Genomic DNA, 27,092 nt, shown 5'->3' on the forward strand with positions numbered 1-27,092 from the left:
GACTCACACTCTACCTAGAGTCTCACTCTACCTAGAGACTCACTCTACCTAGAGTCTCACTCTACCTAGACTCACACTCTACCTAGAGTCTTACTCTACCTAGACTCACACTCTACCTAGAGTCACACCCTACCTAGAGTAACACTTTACCTGGAGTCTCACTCTACCTACACTCACAATCTAACTAGAGTCACACTCTACCTATAGTCTCACTCTACCTACACTCACACTCTACCTAGAGTCTCACTCTACCTAGACTCACACTCTACCTAGAGCCTCACTCTATCTAGAGTCTCACTCTACCTAGACTCAGACTCTACCTAGAGTCTCACTCTACCTAGACTCACACTCTATCTAGAGTCACACCGTACCTAGACTCACACTCTACCTAGAGTCTCACTCTACCTAGACTCACACTCTACCTAGATTGACACTCTACCTAGAGTCACACTCTACCTAGAGTCTCACTCTACCTAGACTCACACTCTACCAGAGCCTCACTCTACCTAAAGTCTCACTCTACCTAGACTCAGACTCTACCTAGAGTCTCACTCTACCTAGACTCACACTCTACCTATAGTCTCACTCTACCTAGACTCACACTCTACCTAGAGTCTCACTCTACCTAGACTCACACTCTACCTAGATTGACACTCTACCTAGAGTCACACTCTACCTAGAGTCTCACTCTACCTAGACTCACACTCTACCTAGAGTCTCACTCTACCTAGAGACTCACTCTACCTAGAGTCTCACTCTACCTAGACTCACACTCTACCTAGAGTCTTACTCTACCTAGACTCACACTCTACCTAGAGTCACACCCTACCTAGAGTAACACTTTACCTGGAGTCTCACTCTACCTACACTCACAATCTAACTAGAGTCACACTCTACCTATAGTCTCACTCTACCTACACTCACACTCTACCTAGAGTCTCACTCTACCTAGACTCACACTCTACCTAGAGCCTCACTCTATCTAGAGTCTCACTCTACCTAGACTCAGACTCTACCTAGAGTCTCACTCTACCTAGACTCACACTCTATCTATTGTCACACCGTACCTAGAGTCTCACTCTACCTAGAGTCTCACTCTACCTAGAGTCTCACTCTACCTAGACTCACACTCTACCTAGAGTCACACTCTACCTAGAGTAACACTTTACCTGGAGTCACACATTACCCGGAGTCACACTCTCCCTAGTGTCACACTCTATCTCGAGGCACACTCCGGATGCCTGGCAGTGCAGTCCCAGGAATGAAAAATGGCAACTGCGCATTGTCCACGTTTTACTGTTCATGGTAAACTGCCCGGGGTCACTACCCTGCCCATATATCTCAAACGTCTGTTGAACCTATTAACAAAATAAAATAATCATTCAGTGGTATAACTTTGCTCTTTAAAAACAAAAAATCAACTGCAAATGCAATGATGTATGGCAACACAGTAGTGTCGTGTATTTTAAATAGCACAGAGTGCTTCTTATCAGAACGATGATTGTAGTTACAAGGCTGAAACTCATGCGTTCGTTTTTTTAGGGATTTTGAACTCCCTCCGGCTTAGGCCCTTCCACTGACAATGGCGTTAGGAAGACATTTCAGGGCTGTGCCTTTACGTTTTACACATATGAAGTACACATGCAAATCGAGTGAAGAAACTATTCGTTATAATTTAGGCTCGATCGGCATCATTCAGCTGATTTAAAAATAAGTATTTGTGTTGTGAATTAAAAAGCAATGTCATTCACACACCAGCAATTGCATCATATTGCACAATAGCATCGTGCTATTAACGCAACATCAACACATTCGTCTATAACCCTACCCTAAAAGGAAACAATATATAATAGGCGACGTTTCAGGCAATGGCCCTTCTTCATACCAGAATGCATTGTAAGGAATCTCTGCCGCACTTTCGGTAGGATTTCCACCGCACTGTAAACAAAGTCGGAGACTGCTCCTGGTAAGTTTAAAAGCACTCGCTATATATACACACATCGCTTTTTCAGATCTTGAACATTACTCCCGCATGGCTAGGCGACACTGCCATCAACTGGACATATGTGGCTAAGGCATAGCTCCATTGATACAGCTGCACGTGTATACTAAGTTGAAAAGGTACATGTACAGTACAGCAATTTTGTCAGGCTACGGCTGCACGAGGACACCCGCACTCCGTGTAGATCGTGGGGGTTTATTTGACCATATTTCACCACGTCGGTCGCCACGATTGATGAGGTGGCAGCACAGAAGTGCAGTACAACTAATGTCCTCTGCTGACCGACACAGCCCCAGAGCAACTGAGGACAGTCTAGCACGCATGGTGGTTTCCCATCCGAGCACTATCCAGGCTCAACTCTGCTTAGCTTCCCCGACCTGACGAAGATTCGACGCATTCTGGGTGATGAGGTTAATACCAGTGTACTCAATCAAAATCTAGCGGGTGGTCAATGACACGGCTGAAGGCGATTGGCAATGCAAACGTCAATCTCAGGGTATTAGCCCTTTGCATGAGTTCAGGATACATGGTCGACTGCTTGCTCGTTGGGTTGAATGTGTGCAGTTCGCCAATCTAGTGCGCCAATTATGATGTGAATCAATGCACGCTGGCTAAAAGTATGTCCAGTTATCATTATAGGCTATGGATTAATTTCGGCCGGAGTTGACCGGGGCTGAGCCTGAGAAATGAAGCCCCTGATTCTAAGCATGGCAGGTCGCTCTTCACACCTGTAACTGAGCGCGTGTTTCGTTCAACTCATCGATGGTCTCGTTCAGAAGAGCCTCCAGCCTTGAAACATTCTCCTCACTCTCGCGAGTCTTCCGCTCCAACAGGGCCTTCTGGATTTCCAATTCATGGCTTTTCTTCTCAGCTTGCTTCTGTTGATGAGAGTAACGCGAATAAGCATGACGTTTGTAAGGGCAGGATTTGCACCTGAGCGATTAGGTGCGCAGCCAAATTCGATGAGCGGGTCTGTCTGTTCTGAGCAACCGATCGTGCGCAACTGCTGAACAACTGCCTGCGATTAGTTGCACCGGCATCCACATATAAGGGATTTAGTTTGCATGCAACCAAAGTTGTGGACACGATCACCGATGCTTAAGGACAATTCACATACACTCTTGCAGATCTGTGAGACCCCAGTTAAGGTGAAATGATTGAACATTTTGGAAAATGAATGCCTCACCTTTGTCAATGTCCGCTCATCCTTCAGTTGCCGACACTCTGAATTCTTGAGGTTATTTTGCTTTTGGAGTTCCTTGATGTTTTCCTCTTTTAGCTTGAGATCTGTTCCCAGGTTTTACCAATAAGCAATGCAATACATCCAATGCGTGCCACGCACTTTTTTTTAAGCATATATACACATATACCCAGGGCAGATTTATTGAAAGCGGTCTTTAATCAAAATAGTGAAATTAAGAGGCGGGCACAAGCAGGTTGGAGTACTTTCGAAAAAAAGTGAACTTAATGAAATATTCTTTGGGCCTTTCGGTAAAGTCACGTAGATAGGTTCAAAGAAAATAATAAAATAACAACAACAAAAACGACGACGTTTCGATCGCATCACAAGCGATCGTCTGATGACGACCGATGACGACCGCTTGTGTTGCGATCGAAACGTCGTCGTTTTTTGTTCTATTCTTTGAACTTATCTACGTGACTTTACCGAAAGACCCAAAGAATATGAATTCCTGCAGTCACGAAAGCTTTAAGTCAAGATTTACTAATGCATTTTTTATGTTATTTATTAATGATGTATTAATCATCATTGATAAAGAAAATAATTGTTAAGTGAACTTAATAATGAAAATCAGGTTGCCAATGTGCTTAACCAAGAAATATTTTAATCAGTGTATGTTCCCTGTTCTGAAATATGCATCAAATTCATGGGCACTGATCAAGACAATGGGACAACATCTAAAAAGTGCACTAAGAAAGCCGGAGTGGTACAAGCTTGGAATTACATTGAGAGACGGGAAGAGGGTTGCATGGACCAGAGAACATAGGCAGCTTGAAGACATTTCATTGACCGTTAAGAAAAGTAAATGGGCTTGGGTAGGGAACGTCGCTAGAATGGCTGATGGATCATAGTGAAGACTAACAACGGAGTATGGGGGACATCTACGTGCGCAGACACTACATGGATTTTTACATTGCAAGACTATGAGGGACACTGACAGCTTAGGGTGGCCACCAGTGGTTAGTTCGTTGCTAGCAATGTCAATCTCACTGAATCATTGTTAATTCACCTGTTTGTGTTTGCTGCAGGTTATCTGCCAGAAGCTCAATTTTTGCCTTTGCTTCCTTCAGTGATTTTTCAAGTTTAGTTCTGCCCCTGAGTAAAATAAAAGACACACACACACACAGTTTCACTGTTATACTCCTGTTTTAATAGAAACCAATGTATCATTTGCACACACCAGCAAAAACATCAGCTGCCAATCGGTGATGCCAAGCTAGGTACGCTTTGAGGCCACGTGAAGTGTCGAAAGCTCATTGATGGAATGTCATGAGATAGACCCAATAATTTCGGGCTAACTGACTGAGATTCCTGGCAGATGCACCATCTGCGCTCCCCACTGTGCCACCTGGCATGGTGGAAGTTGCTCACAAATACAAATATCCCCCCGTATAGCCAGAACAGACTGTTATGGAAGGTGCTGTTAACTAGCACCTATTAAGGCCAGCACCACATACAAGAGGGCGAATGACCAACTCCACGACCGGCCACCAGTGCTGAGGTTTACACACAGCACCAGGTATTCATGTAAAGCTGAGTCGACTAAGGGGACGCCCAGGGCCGATTCAGATATTTGCCACTGTTATCTGTCGTGAGCGGGAATCGAACTCGGGTTACTGGGTTCGTAGTGCAGTGCGCTAACCACTACCTCTTCCCACACTCACTCATTGGTGGCACTCACACCGACGCGTGTACTTAGAGACAAAGTAATGTGCATTTTTTTTGGGCTATCCATCGAACGAAGACAGTCACCGCATCGCACACTTTCAGATGCGCTTCTGTGGCCGTCTGGAACACTCTTTCTTGCGATATTAGGAAGCCACTAGACTTTTAAATTAACATTTTAAACGAATTGTTTCAGAACTGCTTTCTGTGTTTAGTTTATTGGCCTTCCCACCCACCTCCGATTAGCACGGTTGGCTATGTACGGTGTGAAAGAAGTTCAACATAAATATATTCATCTCACGGTGGCCTGCCGCTGCGTGTTGGCAACTCCTCCCAAGCTGGGACATGCTCAAGTGGCTGCACTTCAACCCACCACTGAGCCATCTGAGTCAATATTCACGGTTGAAAAGGAAACACTGATCCCACACGCACCGCAACCCAGAGGTTCAATACACGGATATAAATGAATGGGCATGACAGCGTTAGTGGCGTGCAGCAGCGGCGTGATGGTTCGCACGCTGGACTTGCAAGCCAGAGGTCGGCAATTCGATTTGATTCGATCTCCCGGCGCGGAAGTCGAAACGATGGCCCAAGTGTCTTTAAAATCTCCCCCCGCCTTTGCCCACCCAGCAGTGTAAATGGGTGCACCATAGTCGATCGGCAGGTTGTGTAAGGTGAAGAAGATTATTAAGATGATTTGGTGGCTAAAATTTCCACGCGATAAGCCACTTCGTTAAGCCATGATTTGTGGCCTGCTCGCTTCTGAAGAAGAAGCTAATATCTCAGTGGGCTTTGCCTGTTGTAGCGTTCTGATCCGCCCCAACTGGACATCTATGAAAAAAAGCTTTATAGCTAATCAGATTTCTCCAGTATGAATAAATATCATGATTCTGAAGTAAAGTGCAACATATCTTCGTGAAAGTGCCGAAAAAACATTAGGCCAAAATACATTTTTAGAGAGGCTCTTTAGAGCTCCCTCCCGTTGAGGTCATTCCGCCGATAGTGGCAGCCCCATACCCTTGTAAGGTGTTAGCGGTGTGGGAGTTGTGCTACTGTTGTGTGAGCCTGCATCGATCGGCGTTGTTTGTGTCTCCATGAATTATGCATGCGTTGCATTCCGCCCCTCTCCGTGATACAGCTCAGCGCCCTCGAGCAGCTCAGCCCACGTCTGTCTGCACCTGGCTCGATCTTGTTGTGCGCCGAGGAGAGTGCATTTCCCTACGCAGCCATGCACCCCACCGTCAGCCAAGGGAGTGAGTAGGAGAGAGCGGGGAGTGATGGGAGGCACATGAATGTGCTAGCCATGCTGTAAAAAAAAAATCTCATGCCAGGCTGATTCCACTTCTCATTTGCTGCTATTGATCACAGCTCTTGCCGAGAAGGGTAGGGTATCTTGAGGATTGTGTTGCATTCCCCTATTCCCTGAACTATACCAGGTGGAGCCATTGTGGGTGTCGTGGGTGTCGGGACAACCCCAAAATATTTATATATACTAATCTGTTTTATCGGGTAAGCCTACTGAGCTATTAGCTGTTTTTAGAGGCGACCTGGCCGCACATGATAGCTAATCGAAGTGGCTTACCATACGTGGGAATTTATAGTTGGCAAAGAATCTAATCTAAACGCATGTTTATAAATGCGGAGAAAGAGTCACACGACCACGGGGGAAAGAGAGAACATGCAAACCCCAAATATACAACAGGCATCGTCAGGGTCAGAATCAATCTCATGCCAGACGAGGGAGATAACACCTCCTCGGCCACTGCAAAGAGACACCTATAACGTCACGCTGATTGTGCTGACGATGGAACCTCTATTATACACAGTATCACACCGACAGCTGGTTCAGTTCTGAGTCACGGATCCCCCATCTGTAATCTGGCCAATAACCGCCGAGTACCATTCACTTCGTAGGGCACCGTCAACGTCCTGTGTGGCTGTGCAATGCACCGTACCTCTTTTTCTCCTTGGCACTGCCCGTGTGGCTGGTGAGCGATATGAGGGCACTGTGCAGCGTCCCCAAGTGCACCATTGCCTGCCTGGTTGACTCCAGAGCCTCTTGAACCTTTGATAACAAATGCACAATAACAAGCTTCTGTTATCATTATTATTATTACAGTTTCATCGTCTTTTTCCCCCAACCATTTATACTTATCGGTGCCGTGTCAAATGTACAGCCGTTTTGTCGATCCACTGCTGGATGAGGGCCTCCTCACACTGTGTCGGTCATGATGGTTGTTTGACCATACTTCACTACGCTGGACAGCGTGGGTTGAAGGGGTGGCCGGCCAAGGACCAGTTCCAGATATCGCTCGCCACTGATGTTAGCCGTGGCCAGGAATCAAATTCACTTTGTCGGGTTCATAGTGCAGTATGTGAGCTGACGCATCAATGATACCCCAGGGCAATATGATTAAATGCTTAAGAATTAAAGTTACCTTTTGTGTGCTGTGACTTATATCCACGTCCAGATCCTTCGACGATTCTCCATCAGTAAGTATTGAACTGTGATCAAAAAACTGCAAGAAAGGGTTTACATTAGTTTTATTTACGCTTTCATACACTTAACTCATTTGAACAATAACCCTGTGTAAGCAGCTTGCATGAATAATTCATGCCGTGGTTGGGAATTCAAGGATAAGGATACCCTCTCATGCCACTACTAGTGGAAGGCCCTCCGATAGAGAGAGCTCTAGAGAGTCCCTCTAGAGAGTCCCTCTAGAGAGCCCCTCTAGAGAGTCCCTCTAGAGAGTCCCTCTAGAGGGACTCTCTAGAGATTCCCCTCTAGAGAACCCCTCTAGAGAACCCCCTCTATAGAGTCCCCTCTAGAGAGGGACTCTCTAGAGGGGACTCTCTAGAGAGTCCCTCTAGAGAGTCCCTCTAGAGAACCCCCTTTAGAAAGTCGTCCTCTAGAGAACCCCCTCTAGAGAGTCCCTCTAGAGAGCCCCCTCTAGAGAACCCCCTCTATAGAGTCCCCTCTAAAGACGGACTTTCTAGAGGGACTCTCTAGAGAGTCCCTCTAGAGAACCCCCTTTAGAGAGTCGCCCTCTAGAGAACCCCCTCTAGAAGGGACTCTCTAGAGAGTCCCTCTAGAGAGTCCCCTCTAGAGAACCCCTGTAGAGAGTCCCTCTAGAGAGTCCCTCTAGAGAACCCCCTTTAGAGAGTCGCCCTCTAGAGAACCCCCTCTAGAAGGGACTCTCTAGAGAGTCCCTCTAGAGAGTCCCCTCTAGAGAACCCCTGTAGAGAGTCCCTCTAGAGAGCTCCCTCTAGAGAACCCCCTCTATAGAGTCCCCTCTAAAGACGGACTCTCTAGAGAGTCCCCCTCTAGAAAGAGTCCCTCTAGAGAACCCCCTTTAGAGAGTCACCCTCTAGAGAACCCCCTCTAGAGGGGACTCTCTAGAGAGGTTCTCTAGAGGGGACTCTCTAGAGAGTCCCCTCTAGAGAACCCCTCTAGAGAGTCCCTCTAGAGAACCCCCTTTAGAGAGTCGCCCTCTAGAGAACCCCCTCTAGAGAACCCCTTCTAGAGAACCCCCTCTAGAGAACCCCCTCTAGAGAGAGTCCCCTTCTAGAGAGTATGAATCCGCCAATATAAAATAATTACGGTAACATTTAAATGCACATGGTAACGTGGAGTGATATAAAATACATTTCTAAACTCATCAATGGTAAACAATGTGGTCTCCTAGAGTAACCAGCGAGCGCGAACACATTTCCTCACGCATGCAGAGCGTCCGTTGACATGTTTTGTATTCCCTTGCAGTGACTAGCTAGTTGGAATACCTCACAAAATGTACAATTGATTAAAATACTCGTTGGTTCTTTCGGTAAAGTCACGTAGGTATAAAATAAAATAAATCACGACGTTTCGATCGCAACACAAGCGGTTGTCCGCAGGCGGAAAAAAATATAATACAGCTGGATTATATTTTATATTTTATTTTCTACCTAGGCGACTTTACCGAAAGAACCAAAGAGTATGGATTTCTGCAGTCACGAAAGCTCCAAATCACAAATTACATCGTTTTGTTTCTAAGATGCTATTCCCACAGAATCGCACGGATGTTGGTACTGGTGGAAAGTATGTTTTTACCTTTGTCACAAATAAAATAATTCGGTTTAAGTTAGGCACATGAATGTAAACTGAAAATCCATTACTGGTGATTATACCAGATTACTGCACTCCATCTTGTTTGTCTTTCCCACATGCAATCACTATATTTACGTACATTTATTTCTCAGAACCCATATTGGGTCAGGCAAGGGGTGTACTTGGTTGAAACAACATTCAACAAGGGGTACATGGGCCAACAAAGGTTGGGAATCACCGCTCTAGATGGCATTTTGTTCTACTTCTCCATATCCGCCAGGCATCTTGGAAGAGGTGCAAGTCGCCACGCTTTACCCCACCGCATACCACCTCTGAACAAAGCTGCCCAAAATGTGGCCAGAGTTTGTACCTCGCTGAGCTGGGACAGCAGCTGTTGGCGACAGGCACACTTCTCCTGATAGCCAACGATGAACACCATCGTATCCTGCTGGTGCTGTTGCCTCTGCGCGGAACTCGACAGAAATGATTCTAATTGTTCCTGAAAATAAGTGCGATGATTAACGACCGGTAACTGATTATTTTTGTTTAGCGTTGTGTGAAAATTACGATAGCAGAAAACCAACACAAATGTCAGGTGAAGTATACTCCGGGTGTATATCTCCTTTCTCCCACGGCAGCTGCTGTGTGTGCTGTGCGCTCACCAAATTCTCAAAACACTCCATATTTGCCCTTTTCAAAGAATCCATGACAGCACGGTTCCCCAATTCAAAGGCCTCCATCGTCTGTCGAAAGAGAGCAAACACGGATATTTAGCTGGTCCAGAGAAAGCCATCATAGAAAAAAAAAACAGCGAATGTTATATAAACAATTATTTGCCATAAAAAATAGCTACCGAGCAAGCGAAGCCACTGTTTTCAAAGAAGACATGTTTTATTGACACTGCGCTAGCAGTGGTGCATAAGCACAAATAACGCAATCTTAACACATTTGTCAATAATGCTGCCCTAAATGGATAAACGAAACAAAGCATGTGATGTTTTTGCCAATAGCCTTTCTTCATAGGTCATCGAAATGATCTTTGTGCCGAGTTTTTTTTTTATTCACGTGTTTAAATTTTTGTTCGCAAAGTGCATTTCCCAAATACATTTACGCGATCACTCTACAATTTGACTTCAACGTCGTCAACACCGACCACTGCCAGCTAACGCACACCCAAAGCCATCGCAGCATTGAGAACGTACGTACGCGATCCACTCGAGTCCTCATCTTCTCCAGCTCCTGCTGCGTTTGATCCGCATGGCGAGCGAGTTTGACCAGGGCCATTCTCTCCATCACCGCCTGCACCTCCTCGCCCTCCTCTGGAGGCGCCGCGTGTCGAGAGGCGAAGTCCCCTGCCGCCACCGTGGACATGCACGCGAGGCCAGAGGACCGGCCGTGCTGGCCCAAGACGGAGGGACCCAACCGGGGGGCATTGTGATGCCCGCTGCTCTGAGCTGTGCGTGACCCAGGGCTGAACATTTTCAACCTTCCAGATAACTTCCCCGGGCATAGGTAACGCTGCAGTCCTGCCGATCGACGAACTAGATAGCTAAACCACTATCTCTAAAACATACCTGTTGGCATGAGCAAATACATCCCAATGACATATACAGTGACCAAGTTATTTATGACTTCTCTCACTTAATGTATTTGCTATTAGAGGCCAAAAGTAACGTTTTTAAAAAATATATATTGAACAGTTGTCCCAGCTCAGTGTTCAATATCGCAGAGAAACGGCGATGGCTTCGCGCACCAAAGTGAAACGCGTGTCCTTGTGAGGAGCACACGCCTTGTGGGGGCACAGTCTGACTGAGGAAACAAGACTAAGAGACCCCCTTTATCTGCCTGGAGAGGGCTGTGCCCGTGGTGCTTACACATGCCACTCGTGAAATTTCCAAGCAGTCACTGCACCAAGAGTCACCACTCCTTCACCCTTTAGCCGTGGTTGTCGTGGTGAAATATCTGCCTTTCTCAAAACACAGGCCACTGAGAAACATAGAGTGTGTGGTGATAACGCAATGAATCGTTTTTGCTGAAGCATCTGATGATTAAAAAGAAAAAAAAAACACACATTTGTATTGAAATGCAGAGGCCACCGATTAATTTCGATCTTCCAACGTGGCAATTTAAAGAATGGGAACGTTTATTTAAATCCAATCGATCACTGCCCAAACAAGAGTATATATGGGTCCACCAGGCAGGGTGTGTGTGTGTGGTAGGATAAAGTGCGGCTAACTCCCACAACTTTCAATGATGCATGGTCAGCGTAGAAGAGTAGGCCTAAACACCCCCTAGAGCAGTGGTTCTCAGCCGAGGGCACACGGCAATGTCTCAGGGGGTAACGTGAGGTGCTTTATAAATGCGTGAGATCATATCATACACGAGTAATTGGTGAACAATCATGCACGAATCTGTCAATATTAAATAACTACGATGCATTTTTAAGTCCTACGGTAGCCTAGAACGATATAAAAGACTTTCTATAAACTCAATGATCGTAAAAAAAATGTGGTTTCCACGAGTAACCAGCGAGCGCGAACAAATAACATCGTTGCGTGCAGAGCGTCCAATTGATTTTGTTTTTCATTCGCTCGCAGTTACTGGCTCGTTAGGATACCTCCCAAAATGGAAAATTTGTTAAAATCTTCATACGTTTATTTCTCGGAAGCATGTTGGGTCAGGAAAGGGGCTGGTACTCGGTTGGAACTAAATTCAACAAGGGGGTACAGTTGCCATGAAAAAATGCTGCGAAACATTGCTCTAGATGGGCTCTTCAGAGCCCCCTCCACCAGAGGCCCTTCCACCAACAGCGGTGTGAGCAAGTAATTACCTGCATGCACGTTACATGTGATTGCTATTCTAAGCAAAACATATGAAAGGTGAAACACGTGTATTTTATTTACAATTTCTGTTCTCGTCTTATTTTAACCCCCCCCCCCACCCCCATTTTTTATTGCGTTTTAGAGAAGAGATAGCGATGTAGCTAGATGAGAGATGTGTACAAAAGATAGAGGTGCAATGAGATTAGAAAAGAGAGCTGCAGATGGGAGAAATGTAGTCAAGAGACAAAGATGTAGTGAGATGAGAAGACAGCTGAAATATTTGATTAATTTCATATATTTTATGTCAATTGACCTTTTATGTCTGTTAGGGTCTAAAATAGAGCTATTTGGTGCATCCCTTTTTTATTTAATCTGGGACCTTAAGCTGTTTGGGGCACTAAGCTTTTGCTTAGTTTTCTTATGCTGGAAGGTGGGGGAAATAAATGGGTTTTTATAAGCAGTAAATCCCCCTTAGCTTCTTGTGTGTGCTTTGTGAGAGATAGAGGCAAATCATGAGACGTGCACATGTCCACGTCCTTACGTGTTGCGCTGAATGTGAACGTGTCTGTGACAATAAGGGCAAAAGAAAATGCAGACTGTGGCGTTAAATGTGTTAAAATCATAGAGCGCGTTAAGTCAGAGACCAAATTGAAAGTGTCGAGGGGCGTTTGCGTAGTCATTGGTGACCAGGCTAAGACCATCGCATTTCTAAACTTGAGAAACCATTTTATTTAATCAGTGGATGCCAGGATTCGAGCCCTGAAACCTAAGCAACACTGACCTATTCCTCTTACCCAATACACACGGCCGTCACCAAGAATATAACATAATTCATTAATAATTAAACCACTACTTCAGGCTTATAATGAGATGCTCATTAGAGCAGAAATTTGCTTTGACTTTTAAAGATACATTATGGCTCTGACCATTGTAAACTATTATTTCAATGCACATGCACACAGGCTGTAGTACACATCTTTATTATATTATCAGAGATTTTATATATAATTCAACATACACATGTTATGATTTAATGGTACATGAACTGTCACATTCATTGAGTAAAGTATGATACCATATCAGAAGTGCAAAACAATTGGACAATCTTGGTACTTTGCCCTGCCACATGTGTATTAAAAATCATTACATACATTTGTGAAAAAAAATTCCCCCAAAATAGTGCATATAATACAAATGTTCATCATTAAGGTCTCTTCAACTGCCACCACCTCTTATAGTCTTGTGATTCAACAATCCATCTGGCACCTGCATACAAGCGGATTGCATCCCTCCATCTCTGTAGCAGACGTACTCTCGCATAAGCCCCTTCGTTTGGCTGATACTTTGTTAGTCTTGACCATTGGCCAATATCCCTTCTCGTATTGTGTCCTGCCCGAGCCCACTTAAATTGCTTTAACTAAAATATGTTCTCCATGTGCCCCATCATCATGTCTCTTACTTAAATTCCTAAAATACATGAAAGCCTACGTGTTAAAATACATTACTTCTTGCATTTTCTTCCACAACATCCAAGTTTTGGACCCACATGTAATGTACACTGATTTTAAACTTTTTTTTCTTTAGGCACATTTGTATATTCTTTTAAGTTTCCTAAAACCGCTACAAACTGCTCTTGCCTACTGGTTGATTCATCATTTCGCTCCCAGCCCGCCTTTAATAACTCGTAAAGTATCTAAATGCAACCATATCTCAAGACACTGTACAGTGGACAATATTTATTTTAAAAAGATCAAGACAGTCATTGACAGAGGAAACAAGGTCTTGACTCTGAAATTGTATAGGGCAGGAAGCAGACGATATGGATGTCTGGGAAAATGAAGCTCCAGACTATGAGGGCAGCAAGGGAAAACTGAGTGAAGGCTGACTAGGGTTTCAGTTGAAAGCTTTGATTGCTGAAGGGGGGAGCACGGGCATGGGAGTAGAGTAAGGAGACAATTATGTTCATTTGAGGTTCATTGATTTAGCTCTTGTCTGGTAAACATGCTGACATTGGGCAATGCTGGATAAGGTTTGGTCCAAATTCGGCCTTCATTAATATAGCAATGACCCATTACAGCATATCAACGGGGAAGGCTGTGATGGTGCAGTTGTGAAGGTAGGCACATGTAAGAGACAATTAAAGGCAAACCTGTTTATTTTATATCCGTATAATAACCCGTTTGCATCAACAAAGTGAGTATGACACGTTTCTAGCCTCGACACGTTGGTGAATGTATTAATGAGCATCAAAGCTGTAAATGTAAACTTCCCGGTATATTTTTTGCCACTCTGTTCCACTGTTATTTTTTTTTAAACAATTGGAAACCAACTGGAAGAACATTCAGAGCTCCCAGAAAGCAATTTTTGAAGGCCTCCCCATCTTCAGCTATTCCAGAGCCAGCTGTTCCAGCTCAAGCCTTGGCAGGCTTTGGTTTGCAGGCACGCTGGTGCACAGCCAGGCGGTCAGGCAGGAATGTGCGGCCGCAGACAGGGCATGGCACCAGCTGGCCCTGCGAGCTTTGCCACGCCGCTGCATTGGCTGCCTCCAGGTCATATGTCCCACTCGCTGCACACAGGCACAACACAAGCGTTAGCCAGATGGAGACCCTCACTACCATGGTGCATCATCATTATCAGCTCATGATCTATCCACAGTTGGATGAAAACCTCCCCAAGCCATTCCCCATGGTCCCGTGATGTCACAATTCATCACACTTCTGCATATGAACAGAACGCAACGCCCACTTCTCAAACTGACTGTCAGTTTGCATGCGATCCCTCTCCTGGCTGCCATATTGCAACCGGTCTCGTCAATCGCGCATCATCCCATCTAGCGATGAAGTGCTCTTTCCGAGCCAATTTTGGGTTGTTTCTGTGAACAATGTCTTTTTAATTCATGACATACAACTCGTGTTATTTGCACCATTTTGTGTCACCATCCATATTTCTGTTCCATGCATTATAACAGACAATGCGAAAATGTTCTTGATTAAGCACATGGGCATGTTGCTTTTCATGATCAAATTACATTAGGAAAACAGTGGTGTAGTGACTGGTAAAAGAAGAGACAAGTGATTTAGGAAAGTTAATGGTTAATTGGCTGAGTGGTGAGTGTATTTAATATTTATTGCTGCAAACATTACTTACATTTAATTAAGGCCACCTCAGGTTTTTTGGGCTCAGGCCGACGCATATTCTTGGGAAGCTTGTCATTCTCAATATGCCACTTCGTGAAGCATTGTGGCTCATGTATGGAGATAGATTTGGTTCCAAACTCTCGTCCACAGATGTAGCAGATAACCGTTTGCGGCTTTCGGATTACCTTGGGCTGGGTTTCAATAAAATATGTAAAAATTACGTAAATGTGCCTCATTTATAATGAATGGGAAAATAGAAATTCACTGCTCCCTCTCGACATATTTGATTAACTGTCACAATATGGAGTTACAATTCGATTCAATAATTCATTTCGACATTGTGCTGCATATAAAATCTATCACGAACCAATTATATACAAAACGTATAAACCCTAAAATATAAATTCTCACATGCACAATTCTATGCATGTATCATGAGCATAACAATACATTTTAAAGTAATGCGGTTACATGACAAATAAGGCTTTACTATATAAACAGAAATATATATATCATTACCCTACTTCAGAGAATTGTACATTCAGAGTAAACTATGTTCAGTATAAATTAAGACAACACGATATTTCACTGTATATACTTCACCGAATATGTTACAGCTAATCATCACCGTGAATAGGTAAAGCAGTATTAGACCATTTTTTTAATGAGTTAATTATCGCCGTGGCCACAGCATATAATGGGAGTTTGACCTGTACGGCCGCACTTGCTCCTGGTCCAGTGGAAGCAGGTGAAGCGCCAGGGCCTTTAACCTTGCAGCTGCGCTGGTGCACCTGCAGACGGTCTGGCGCAAACTTCCGGCCACAGTTAGAACATGGTACCAGCTGCCCCTTGAAGCTTTCCCAGGCTGCCTCATTGCTCACTGCAATTGCCCCGGTGCCCCCACCAGCCTGTGCCACCAGTGGCTTCTTTGGGACCGGCCGGCGTAACTCTCTGGGCAGTCGGTCATTCTCGTTTTTCCACTTCTCCAGGCACTGTGGCTCGTGGATGCTCAGTGACTTTGTCCCGAACTCTCGGCCGCAGATGTAGCAGATGAGAGTGCGTGGCATGGGAGCCTTTGTGGCTTGCCGCGATGCCGTCACACTCCCGTTCTTTTTGTTCGTGCCGCCTCCTAAGCACAGCCAAGGTTGCACAAGTAGGTACATGTACAGTACATAATGTGATGTTTTGTAAATATGTTGACAGTTAAAAAAATCCGAATGGCAAGTGCCAAAAATGTATGTTATAATTACCCGCTTAATGTATGTTATTATTGAACCACTTTACTTTTTTACTTTACTTCCATATTGTGATATAAAACAAATATCGAAACACCCAATGCACATTATGAATTAATGTATTAACCCTTTCCTTACCATTGTCTACTCCAAGCCTTTCGACACCAGGAACTTTGGGAGCTGAAACAACGGGCAAGGACGAACTCACGGTGCTTGAGGGTTTCCTGAAAGTGGCTCCACGGGACAGGGAGGGCCCTCTACGGCCACCATCCTTGGCAGCAATCTCCTTGGACTTAAAGCAGCTCCGTTGATGGATGGCAAGACGATCAGGCAAGAAAGTGCGGCCACAGTTATCGCATGCAACAAGCTGCGCCTGAGCACTCTGCCAAGCCAAGTCATTAGCTGCACCAACACCAGACTGAAAATTGATCAATTAATACAATTTCATTATTTACTTTTCATTAATGAACTTTCAAAAAGAGAAATATGCCATTATTGTCAAGGATAGCTAAACACTAAAGAAGCACATCTGTTACTGTTTGCTTATTCCTTTTTAAAATGCAATTTCATTTTTTTTCATATGGAATTTTAATTATAGTTAGGATTACTTCAAAAATATTGAATAGTTTTCATATAAATCTAATATTTAATGTAACATAAAATGTGTTTTATATTTTGTCAAACAAATGTATTTCCAATGCAGTGAATAGATGTTAGGTTTAAATAAGCAATATGTTTAGATCCATACAATCACAGTTATAATCAAGAGGTTAATGTAAAATATGCATATATTAAAGAACACAATCATTAGTGGCCGTTACAAGGAAACAATTGTCTTTTGGAAAATATTTTACTCAAGAGTTTTTTTGATGATTGATGTATAGATCACTTTAGATACATTTAGATATTACATGATACAAAACGTATAGACTATATATGAAATACTTTTTGTTTTACGAAATTATAGACTTTATAATACAAATTTTTTTCTGGGTGTGCTGTCTCTTATTACGAATTTAATTATAAAAAAACGCTTCCCTGCCTTTGTGTCCGTATTTGGCTTGTGGGGCTCTGGCCTCCGTAGGTGCTTTGGCAGCTTCTCATTCTCAATCTGCCACTTCTCCAGACACTTTGGCTCATGCAGAGAGATGGACTTTGAGCCAAACTCCCGACCGCAGATGTAGCACACTCTCATAGCTGACCGTCTCGGAGGTATGGTGGGCAGAGAATATGGCTTCTCCAAACCTGGGTGTGAAAACACCCCGTTGGGTCGCAGGGGAAGGGTGGTTGTCTTCGGCCTGGAAAGTCGCTTTCCGTGGTTTATTGCTTTGCCTGGTTCCTGTTGTAGCACTGGAGGAGCATGACTTGGCCCAGACGCAAGGATGTCTGGCGAATCGTGGCCTCTTCGTGATTTGCCAAATGCCTCTGTGGCTGAAGTGTTTTGCACTTTCTCAGAAGTGGCGACACTTGGATCTGCCTTGGTGGTTGCAATTGTTTTTAAGGCACCGCAGCTGCGTTGATGGGTAGGCAAACGTGCTCCCAGAAAAGGTTTCCCACAGTGTTTGCAAGGAATGAAATCGGCTCGTGGGCTTCGATTGGCTGCTTTCTGCTGAACAACTTCGACCAGGGAGGGCAAGAAGATAGGTTTTATTATAGGTATGGATCACTGCATTTGGGGTAGTATATTCTTTGGTTCTATTCGGTAAAGACATGTAGGTAAAAATAAAATAACAAAAATCACGACGTTTCGGCCATAACACAAGTGGCCTTCATCAGGTGAAGGGACCAGACTGTCCAGAGGACAGCATTGGAGTGAAGACAGCCAAGCCCAGGTCGCGTCCTTTAAGCTGTCACGAAAGCTTCAAATCTAGAATTTGGGGTAGTCTCTGAAGAGCTTTATCATTTTTCATGATTTCAATAATTATTTGCTGTTACTTACTTTTTTTTACCAAGATTCTCTAATTTTTGTAATATAACTTAAGGACGAATGTTTCTTACCTGCGTGAACAAATAAAATCAGTGAATAGTTACTGCATTGTGATCTTTTTTTGTTATTATACCATCAGAAGCAAGCATTATCTTAACGTTTTTACTGACTGTAATGTTGTTCTCTCACAATGTTATTATTTAAAAAAATACACAATATAAAATGTTCTTATAGTGCGATTGAATTAACTTGCTTAAACAGATCCTGAATACACTAATGTGCATAACAGCAGACAACCAAGACTTCTACAATCATACTTCATATGAATACAAAAAATATTCCTTAATTGTATTTCTATTTGCGGATCTCCTAACTATACACAATAATAGAATTACTAAACTGTATGCATTCTTAGCTTGACTGAACATCTTTAAAAGGGCCAGATCATTTCTGAAACTTAAACCCGAAGGTACTGTGCATGTAGCAAACAATGAGATCATTAAAGTATAATCAAGGCACATTCATCTCCAGCTGGATGGGGTATAGAGTTCCACTGAGGCTCAGTACCCGATTGAATCAAGTCCCTACTTGTTTTAGGGCACGTTTCCTTTTTAAAGGGCTTGTATTATCAACAGTATCTTAGCCTGTGGCAGGAAAGAACTTGTGGCATGTTTAATCTTCACTGGCGACAAAACACACACAGCGACATGTTTATTGTCATGTTTATATCTGCAGGTAACCTATTACAAACATGTCAAATACGCTGGTGACCAGCTCCATGCCAACAAAGCAATATATAGTGAATTTAAATTTTCCAGTTTTAAAAGTGTCAGCTTTATTTACCCTTTCTAATGGTTTTAATACATTTGACAGTCTCACACACATTTTACAATGGACAATAATGACGGTATATTTGCTATTAGTGTCATGCCGACATTGAGTATTGAATGGCAACTTAAATATAGCAGTTCCTTCAACACATTGCCTTCTCTTGTTTTCATTTGAACCAAAAGACGGTGAATAATGTGGACTAGTCAATGGCTATTCACAGCTTCCCACAGACGTGGCGATTCATGTGAATCTCTAAAGTGGCATTAGTAACATAACAACATTTGAAAGCCTAATCCTTACGTGAAAATGTAATTTTAACAGCTGCTCAGGTGACTTTCAGCAGCTGTTAATTCAGGGCGCAGCGCAATAAATCCATTCCAATACCGCGTCCTGCCTTCCATAACTCCCACAGACCTACATACTACGATAAAACACATTTAAATCACTGACATTTAACGCTTTCAAATACATGTTTTAAAAGGTGTAGTTACCGAGTCTTCTTCTTTCCCGATGGCAAGGTTAGTGGAATTTGCTAAATAATGCGTGAGCCATTTGCCTCAAGCAGTTCTGAAAGTTTAACAGTTACGAGACGAAATTCTCACCTTTGATGATCTAGTACATGTGTTTTTTTTAATGTACATCATTTTATTTTAATGTAATTGTTTAACCGGTGTGGGTGGGGGCTGCGAGGGCTACCTTGGTGGGCAGCAGATCCAATGCAGAAAACACAACCGCTGTTATGCTGTACTACGGCCCCGTTGACAACCAACCGGCATCGACCCATCGCAGGTGAAGTATGGTTAAATATCAACAACAACAACAACAACCGCCAAGTGGCGGTGATGTCACCACGGCGCTCGTGCCAGGCTAGGTGCACTCTGAGGCCACGTGGAGTGTCGAAGGCCCGCTGGTAGGAAGGTCACGGTACAGACCCAGCAGGTGCCAAGGGGGGGGGGGGGGGGCTATGAAGGCCCATTCCTCATCCAGCAGTGGATAGACACTGTACTTGTGCGAACCCCATCTTACCTTTGGTCTTGCGGTCACTCATGAGTGCTGCCGAGTGGACCCCACCAGACTCTCTCTCTCTCTCTCGCCCTACAGTGGCTGCTTACTCAATAAATAAAGCGTGTCTCTTAGTGAAGACAACCAAATGGGCCTACCGGCATCGCCACAGACAGCCTCCTCCTCCTCCAGCTCCGGCAGCCGCATCCCTTCTCCCGGCACATGTTGCGCTCACAATGCGTGCAGTAAAGGAGTGGAGACGTGAAGGCGGTGGAGAGTGGCGAGGCGTCACGTCGTCGTGGTGGAGGTGGAAGAGGTGGTGGAGGTTACTAGTGTTAGCGAGGCGTCACGTCGTGGTGGTGGTGGTGGTGGAGGTGGTGGTGGAGGTTACAAGTGTTAGCGAGGCGTCACGTCGTGGTGGTGGTGGAGGTGGTGGAGGAGGTGGTGGTGGAGGAGGTTACAAGTGTTAGCGAGGCGTCACGTCGTGGTGGTGGAGGTGGTGGTGGTGGTGGAGGTGGTGGAGGTGGTGGTGGAGGTTACTAGTGTTAGCGAGGCGTCACGTCGTGGTGGTGGTGGAGGTGGTGGAGGAGGTGGTGGTGGAGGAGGTTACAAGTGTTAGCGAGGCGTCACGTCGTGGTGGTGGAGGTGGTGGTGGTGGTGGAGGTGGTGGAGGTGGAGGAGGAGGTTACTAGTGTTAGCGAGGCGTCACGTTGTCGTGGTGGTGGAGGAGGTGGTGGAGGTGGTGGAGGAGGTTACAAGTGTTAGCGAGGCGTCACGTCGTGGTGGTGGTGGAGGTGGTGGTGGAGGTGGTGGTGGTGGAGGTGGAGGAGGTTACAAGTGTTAGCGAGGCGTCACGTCGTGGTGGTGGTGGAGGTGGTGGTGGAGGTGGTGGAGTAGGAGGTTACTAGTGTTAGCGAGGCGTCACGTGGTGGTGGTGGTGGAGGAGGTTACTAGTGTTAGCGAGGCGTCACGTCGTGGTGGTGGTGGAGGTGGTGGTGGAGGTGGTGGAGTAGGAGGTTACTAGTGTTAGCGAGGCGTCACGTGGTGGTGGTGGTGGAGGAGGTTACTAGTGTTAGCGAGGCGTCACGTTGTCGTGGTGGTGGAGGTGGTGGAGGAGGTTAGTAGTGTTAGCGAGGCGTCACGTTGTCGTGGTGGTGGAGGAGGTGGTGGAGGAGGAGGTGGAGGAGGTTAGTAGTGTTAGCGAGGCGTCACGAGGTGGTGGTGGTGGAGGTGGTGGAGGAGGTGGTGGTGGAGGAGGTTACTAGTGTTAGCGAGGCGTCACGTGGTGGAGGTGGTGGAGGAGGTGGTGGAGGAGGTTAGTAGTGTTAGCGAGGAGTGAACGCGCCACGCGGACTCGATGAGGGCCTAGCTTTGGCCGCAAGCTGCTGCGGCGTCGGGGGTCGCCATGGCGACGCGTTCATGACGACCTGGCGCGACGTCACGCACGCGACGCGTCATGGGGTGGGGGGGCGAGGGAGGGGGTGGTGGGGGGGATGGTGGGGTGGTGGTGGGGGGTGGTGTTGTGGCTGACCTTAGGGAGCGGTAGTGCAGCGGTTAGCGCGCTGAGAGACGAACTCGGCTACCCGAGTTCGATTCCTGCTCACGGCCAACGCCAGTGACGAATATCTGACCCGGTCCTGGGCCTCCCCTAGGTCGACTCAGCCCCAAATGAGTCCCTGGTGCGGTGTGTAGTAAACATCGCCACTGGGGAGACAAAGGCGGTCGGGCGTGGTGCTGGCCACCCACCCCCTCGTGCGCCGTGCCGACCTTCAAAGGTGCTGCTCGCTAACAGCACTTGCCCCAACAGTCTGTTGAGGCTACACGGGGGAACTTGTGACATTGTGCGAGAAGACGAGACGGACTGATGTGGTACACAAGGATGTGGAGCTGAGTGGACTTGCCCATGACCGGCACCAGCGGCGTCAAGATGTGCCTCTGTGGAGAAGGCTCGTGAAGGACGCTGCTGTGGAATTGGAGGCAGTCGCCCTCCAGCAACAACAACAACAACGGAGGACAGAGGAGCGAGGCTCACATCAACGAGCGGAGCGCCGGGCGGGTAAATCTGAGCGAGCTGTCACAGTAGGGGGCACATCTGGTGCATGTTCCAGACGTCTCAGTTAAACCCATGGCACCTGGGTCTGTCCCGTGTGACCTTCTACCTGGCCTCAAAGTGCACCTAGCCTGGCGCAGACGCCGTGGTGACGTAATCGCCACTTAGTGGTGAACGGCGGATGTTGTGTTTTGGGGCCGTCCATAAATGACGTCACGCGATTTTGGACGATTTTTAACCCCCCCCTTCGTCACACGGCGTCACAAAAAGTTAGACGCCCCTCAATTATGACGTCACAAAGCTCTTCCCCCCCTCCCCCCCAAAAAAAACCTGCTTCAAATTACTTTAAACTATTGTCATTGTAGTGCGTATTTAACGTGGCGCTGCACTCTGATGTTGTAGGAGAAAACATTTATTAAAAAAGTATATTTAATTAAATAGAACGTGTTGTCTATTTATTTAAAGTTGCGCATTTTGATGTGACGTCACATTTCTCAACCCCCCCCCCCTCGTCACACATCGTCACAAATGTCTTTAATTGCCATTTGATATAGCTTGACTGGCATTTGGGAAGTGTCCGATATATTGACATTAGTTGATTTAAATGCTGCTATTTTTCCTTCTTCCACTTCATAGAATTCGAAAATATTACAATTTTATTTACTTCACTTTACAATTTAAATGAAATGCGGCGTGACATGTTGGTCAATGGATGCGTGGTTTTGCAAAGAGAAAATATACGCGTACTGTATTTAAATATTTATTGGAAATGCATATGCTGTGTCTTTAAACAAGTGGACATACTTTTCTGATGAGGCCATGATGTCCGTTTTAATCCACATGGTGGCATTGTAGGACCGTAAGACCAACATTTAAAACGTACTTGCACAGACTCTGTATTAACGTTGTTGTGGAGGCTAAAAGTAACAACATAAATAAGCAGACAATTTAGCTTTCCATAGTTTCCTTATGTGTTGTGGTACTCGTATTCTCCACAATAAAGCTAATGATTACTTTGTTATGTAGAGACCAGTTTGCATCAAACTAGAATCCTATTTAACAGTTGCTGTATTTGGGATTTGTAACAATCCTCAAGATAACGCGGATGTGTTTTAGGGTGGTACTGTGTTCGACAGGATGGCCAACGTTCCGTACCTCGTGAAGAATAACATTATGTACACGGAATGTTATTTGTGCTTTTTGTGCTTTACGAGCAGTATGCACACCCGTTTGAAGTGACCGTCTGTCCAGCCAGCCAAACTTTTTTTTTTAATATACGCGTATTAAGTTCCCGTCGTTGAACAACAGTCCTCCCCCCACCCCCAACGTCCTCATTTCCCCACCCCTACGTACCCTCTCTCTCACACATGAGAACCGCCAGGCACCCCGTCCACCCACAACTCCCCCGTTTGCCCCATCAACCCCGTCCCCCTCCTCTTGCGCAACTCCCCGTGCCCCCCTCACCCTCCGACAGGCCCAACGCACCCCCCACCCGCATTTCCCACACGCGCACCCCTTCCCCTCTGCGTGGCATGTGGCCCCCAGCCAGCCAGAACGTGCGTTGGGCAGTGCGTGGCCAGCCAGCAAAACTTTATAAAATAATAATAATAATAGAGTTCAAACCAGCAAATACAATATCGTATGCGATATTCTTGTTTCGGACAGCCACTCCGGGAAGTGCGGGGATGAGTAAGAGGCCTGGGGATTCAAAAGAGAAGGAGCGAGACAGGGAAGATGTGAAGGAGATGGTTAGGGGTGGACAAGAGTGTGTGGATGAGAATTGGGAGTTGCAGGACAATAGAAGCACGTGCTGGGGATAGCGGAGTTGCAGAACAATAGAAGCACGTGCTGGGGATAGCGGAGTTGCAGAACAATAGAAGCACGTGCTGGGGATAGCGGAGTTGCAGAACAATATAAACCCGTGCGGCGGAAAGTGGACTTGCTGGAACATAAACTGGCTTCTCAACGAGACACGAGTGAACCTAATTTTTACAGTGTACAGCATGCATATTGTATATGTTTTCGTGTCTTTATGAATGTAAATTTGCAGTGGAATTTTTTTTGTAGCAGTTTTAAAGTTATTTGTACTTCTTCCGGAGCTTTATTTATATACCTTTGCTTTTTGTGCATTGTGATGATTTGCACTTTTTAAGCGTTGTATGCTTATATAAGAGATTGCATTCTTTTCAATCATCATCTGAGATGTCCACTTCTGGATAAAGGACTCCCAAGGTCAATGCTATCCCTCCTCACGGTTCTACAATACAACAATCCATCTAGCTCGTGCACATACGCTTATCTTATTGCTCTATCTCTGCTGTAGCAACCTCTTGGGCATCTCTGCTTTGGCTGGTATTCTGTCACGAGAATAGTTATCACACCTGTCAATGTGTCATGTCCAAGCTCACATTTATTAAAAGTCAAGCTGATTTCTCAAACATGTGTAGTGACATCGGGGATTTCACTGTGTGGTGCCGGCCCGGGAGGGCCGTGGCGTGCGATGTCCCTACATCGCGGACAGCACCGTGTGTGTTGCTGAGTGAGGCCGGCTCTAGCACAGCACGGCGTCCAATGCACCATCATCGCGTACACCCCTTGGGTGGGTGTAGTACCAGCCCTAGCGGGGCTTGGTGAGCGCTGGGATAGCGCAGGCACCACGCATAGCGTGTAGTGCGGGCTCCCACCAGGGGGAGTGGGAGAGTGTCAGCCCAGGGGCAGGGTTGCCCCGGGCCATGGCACTCTGGTTGCCCCCGTAGACATGTGATCCGGAGTGTCCACAGAGAGGCCCCCAGATGGGGGGGGGAGGCTAGGGGGTGATCACGTGTCCGCGGAGAGCTCTCGAGAGGGATCGAGAGGGAGCTAGAACTCTCGCGAAGGTGGGCGGGGCCGAGGGGAGGATATAAGGTGGGTCCCTGAGAGGGACCGGGGTCGCTTCGTTCTACAAGCTGGAAGCTCTACGTCCTATGTCTGAAGAGGCACCAACACATGGCCGGGGACCCGAGTGAGGGTCCGATCCATCGTAGCCGTAACTCCTATGTGTAGTTGGCTGGCTGGTCAGAACCCGAGGCTGTATCTGGTGACATAGTTCACAGTTCCATTTATAGTTCCATTTATTAGGTATAGCCCTGTGAGCCATTCGGCTCTTGAATCGGGTGCAACTGCAACAACCAAAAAAACAAAAACATGAACAAGAAAACATCTTAGAGTGATTATGTGACTGTGCAAACAGAAAATAAAGGGGCAGTTACTCCTCTGTATATACGTGTTGTGTAATAAATGTGTTGCCTCTGAAGAATAATGTCTGCGACTCAGTTGGACTCACTACGCATGTATTTGTGCTCCGATCATGTATTCATCGTTCTGTATCTTTGTGTAATCCTAACACCCTCTCCAAACTTCTTTGTACATATTACAGATCTTGCAATTTCTTCATCAGCATCTAGGTTTCTGATAGACATAGGAGGTATTATGGAGAAATAAGAAATACTGTACTGTATCCTTTATGCATAGTAGTAAGTTGGTTTTCAAGTAAAAATTTTAAGCATTTTCTCTTTATTTAATATACATGTTTTTATAATCATTTTAGAATTTCAGACGAAACAGTAAATCGAGTAAACATTTACAGTGTTTTTGGGGGGTGAGTTTTTGATAAACAATGATTTGTTTTGGTATCAGGGGTTTGTTAGCTCTGTTAATTGGTTAAAACAAAAACGAAGAAACCCTCTACAGGGCTGTGCAACCACATTGACACAGCTCATCGATCTAAAAGTCTTAATTTAAAATTTAAGTAAAGACCTTTATCTCTTCACATAAAATTTGAATACCTTTTGAGACCAATATTACCAGGCTGCATTTGTATAGAACAACAAAACAAGACCAGTTTCAATATTTTTTGTCTCATTAGTAGTTCATCTTGTTAAATATTGCTACATTATCATAGAGTATTGGCAATAAGGCTCATCTAGACGGCAGCTTACTTTTCAACGCAAAATGCTATACTGGTACATTATCGTATAAACCCTATTATGTTTTGTGATTATAGATGGGTAATAACATAAATAAGCAGACTGCTATTTTCCACCTGAAAATAAATATCCTTTAGTCTTATTGGTCTAATTGCACTATGGATTAATTACACAGCATTGTGTTTGAGCTGGTAAAATCTCCCTTGCTTAATTACTTTAATTAACAATTTATTAGCGACACATATTCTGGTTATGTAACATCTAAGAAGTTAATCATTTGGAACAAATAAGTTGCTTGTCCTAATGCATTCACAACCATTACATAAGAATGCATTTAGACAAGTCAATATAATGCCGTAACTTTTGTGCACACATTTAAGCACTTAATCCTAACGTTTAGATGTGTATGCGTATACAGTATATAGATAACTTTAATAAGGATTTGTGTTATTCTATAAATACGTTTAATACAGCGATGGTTCATGCATCTGTGTGTGGTGGGGGAAGGCTACAACCATTATACAGCTTGGCTTGTTATTGTCTTCAGCTTCTGACCATTGTACAATAATTTACTGACAAACACAATTAACGAGTTATTGGAATTTTGATTTAAAGCTTTCGTGACTGCAGGGATTCATATTCTTGGTTATTTCGGTGAAGTCACGTAGAAGGGAAACAATAAAATAATAAAAATATAAAACAATAAAATTCTCACGACGTTTCGACTGCAACACAAGCAATCATCATCATCATGTGATGATGTGGTTTTCACACCTGATGATGATTGCTCGTGTTGCAGTCGAAACGTCGTGAGAATGTTATTGTTTTATATTTTTATTATTTTATTGTTTCCCTTCTACGTGACTTCACCGAAACAACCAGGAATATGAGTTATTGGTACTCTATAAAATAGCATGATTTGAACCTATTCATACAAAACAATTATTCAAGCCATTCGCAATCTACCAATGGAGGAAGATCTCCCCATTACATGTTTTCTCATAGGTGTGTTTTGCCATACTTCACCACGCTGGTAAGTGCAGGTTGTGAATGTGGGGGGGGGGGGGCAGGTCTATTTATGAGATAACTTTCCCATAACGTTAGCTATGGCCAGATAGCAAACTCAGGT

At 45.0% G+C, this 27,092-nt stretch overlaps 2 protein-coding genes across 6 annotated transcripts in view; both read right to left on the reverse strand.

Annotated features, from left to right (window-relative positions):
- Positions 1–12,666, reverse strand: part of LOC116942009 (uncharacterized) — a 73,066-nt gene extending 60,400 nt beyond the window's left edge. For all 3 annotated transcript variants that reach the window (XM_076066861.1, XM_076066862.1, XM_076066860.1), the window contains exons 1-8: positions 10,201–12,666; positions 9,657–9,737; positions 9,365–9,493; positions 7,346–7,426; positions 6,863–6,972; positions 4,252–4,337; positions 3,189–3,289; positions 2,731–2,880 (exon numbers count right to left, since the gene is read on the reverse strand). In XM_076066861.1, coding sequence (XP_075922976.1) covers positions 2,731–2,880; positions 3,189–3,289; positions 4,252–4,337; positions 6,863–6,972; positions 7,346–7,426; positions 9,365–9,493; positions 9,657–9,737; positions 10,201–10,473 — 1,011 coding nt within the window. In that variant the 5' untranslated portion in view covers positions 10,474–12,666. The remainder of the gene's footprint in view (positions 1–2,730; positions 2,881–3,188; positions 3,290–4,251; positions 4,338–6,862; positions 6,973–7,345; positions 7,427–9,364; positions 9,494–9,656; positions 9,738–10,200) is intronic.
- Positions 12,667–12,780: 114 nt separating this feature from the next.
- Positions 12,781–21,371, reverse strand: LOC116942011 (zinc finger protein 474-like). Of its 3 annotated transcripts, none has more exons than XM_032953515.2 (6): positions 20,107–21,371; positions 17,231–17,805; positions 16,327–16,606; positions 15,664–16,082; positions 14,964–15,144; positions 12,781–14,382 (listed from the first exon to the last, which is right to left on the reverse strand). In XM_032953515.2, exons 1-6 carry the CDS (start codon positions 20,153–20,155, stop codon positions 14,228–14,230), a joined length of 1,659 nt encoding a protein of 552 aa, XP_032809406.1. In that variant the 5' UTR covers positions 20,156–21,371; the 3' UTR covers positions 12,781–14,227. The 3 variants fall into 3 exon arrangements, with proteins under 3 accessions (XP_032809406.1, XP_032809407.1, XP_075922978.1); XM_032953516.2 differs by having other exon boundaries at positions 19,973–21,370; XM_076066863.1 differs by lacking the exon at positions 20,107–21,371 and adding an exon at positions 19,643–19,948.
- Between the last annotated feature and the right edge of the window lie 5,721 nt (positions 21,372–27,092).

The sequence above is a fragment of the Petromyzon marinus genome, chromosome 13, assembly GCF_048934315.1.
Source record: "Petromyzon marinus isolate PM22_M1 ecotype Great Lakes invasive population chromosome 13, UKy_Petmar_22M1.pri1.0, whole genome shotgun sequence".
NCBI classification, from domain to species: domain Eukaryota; kingdom Metazoa; phylum Chordata; class Hyperoartia; order Petromyzontiformes; family Petromyzontidae; genus Petromyzon; species Petromyzon marinus.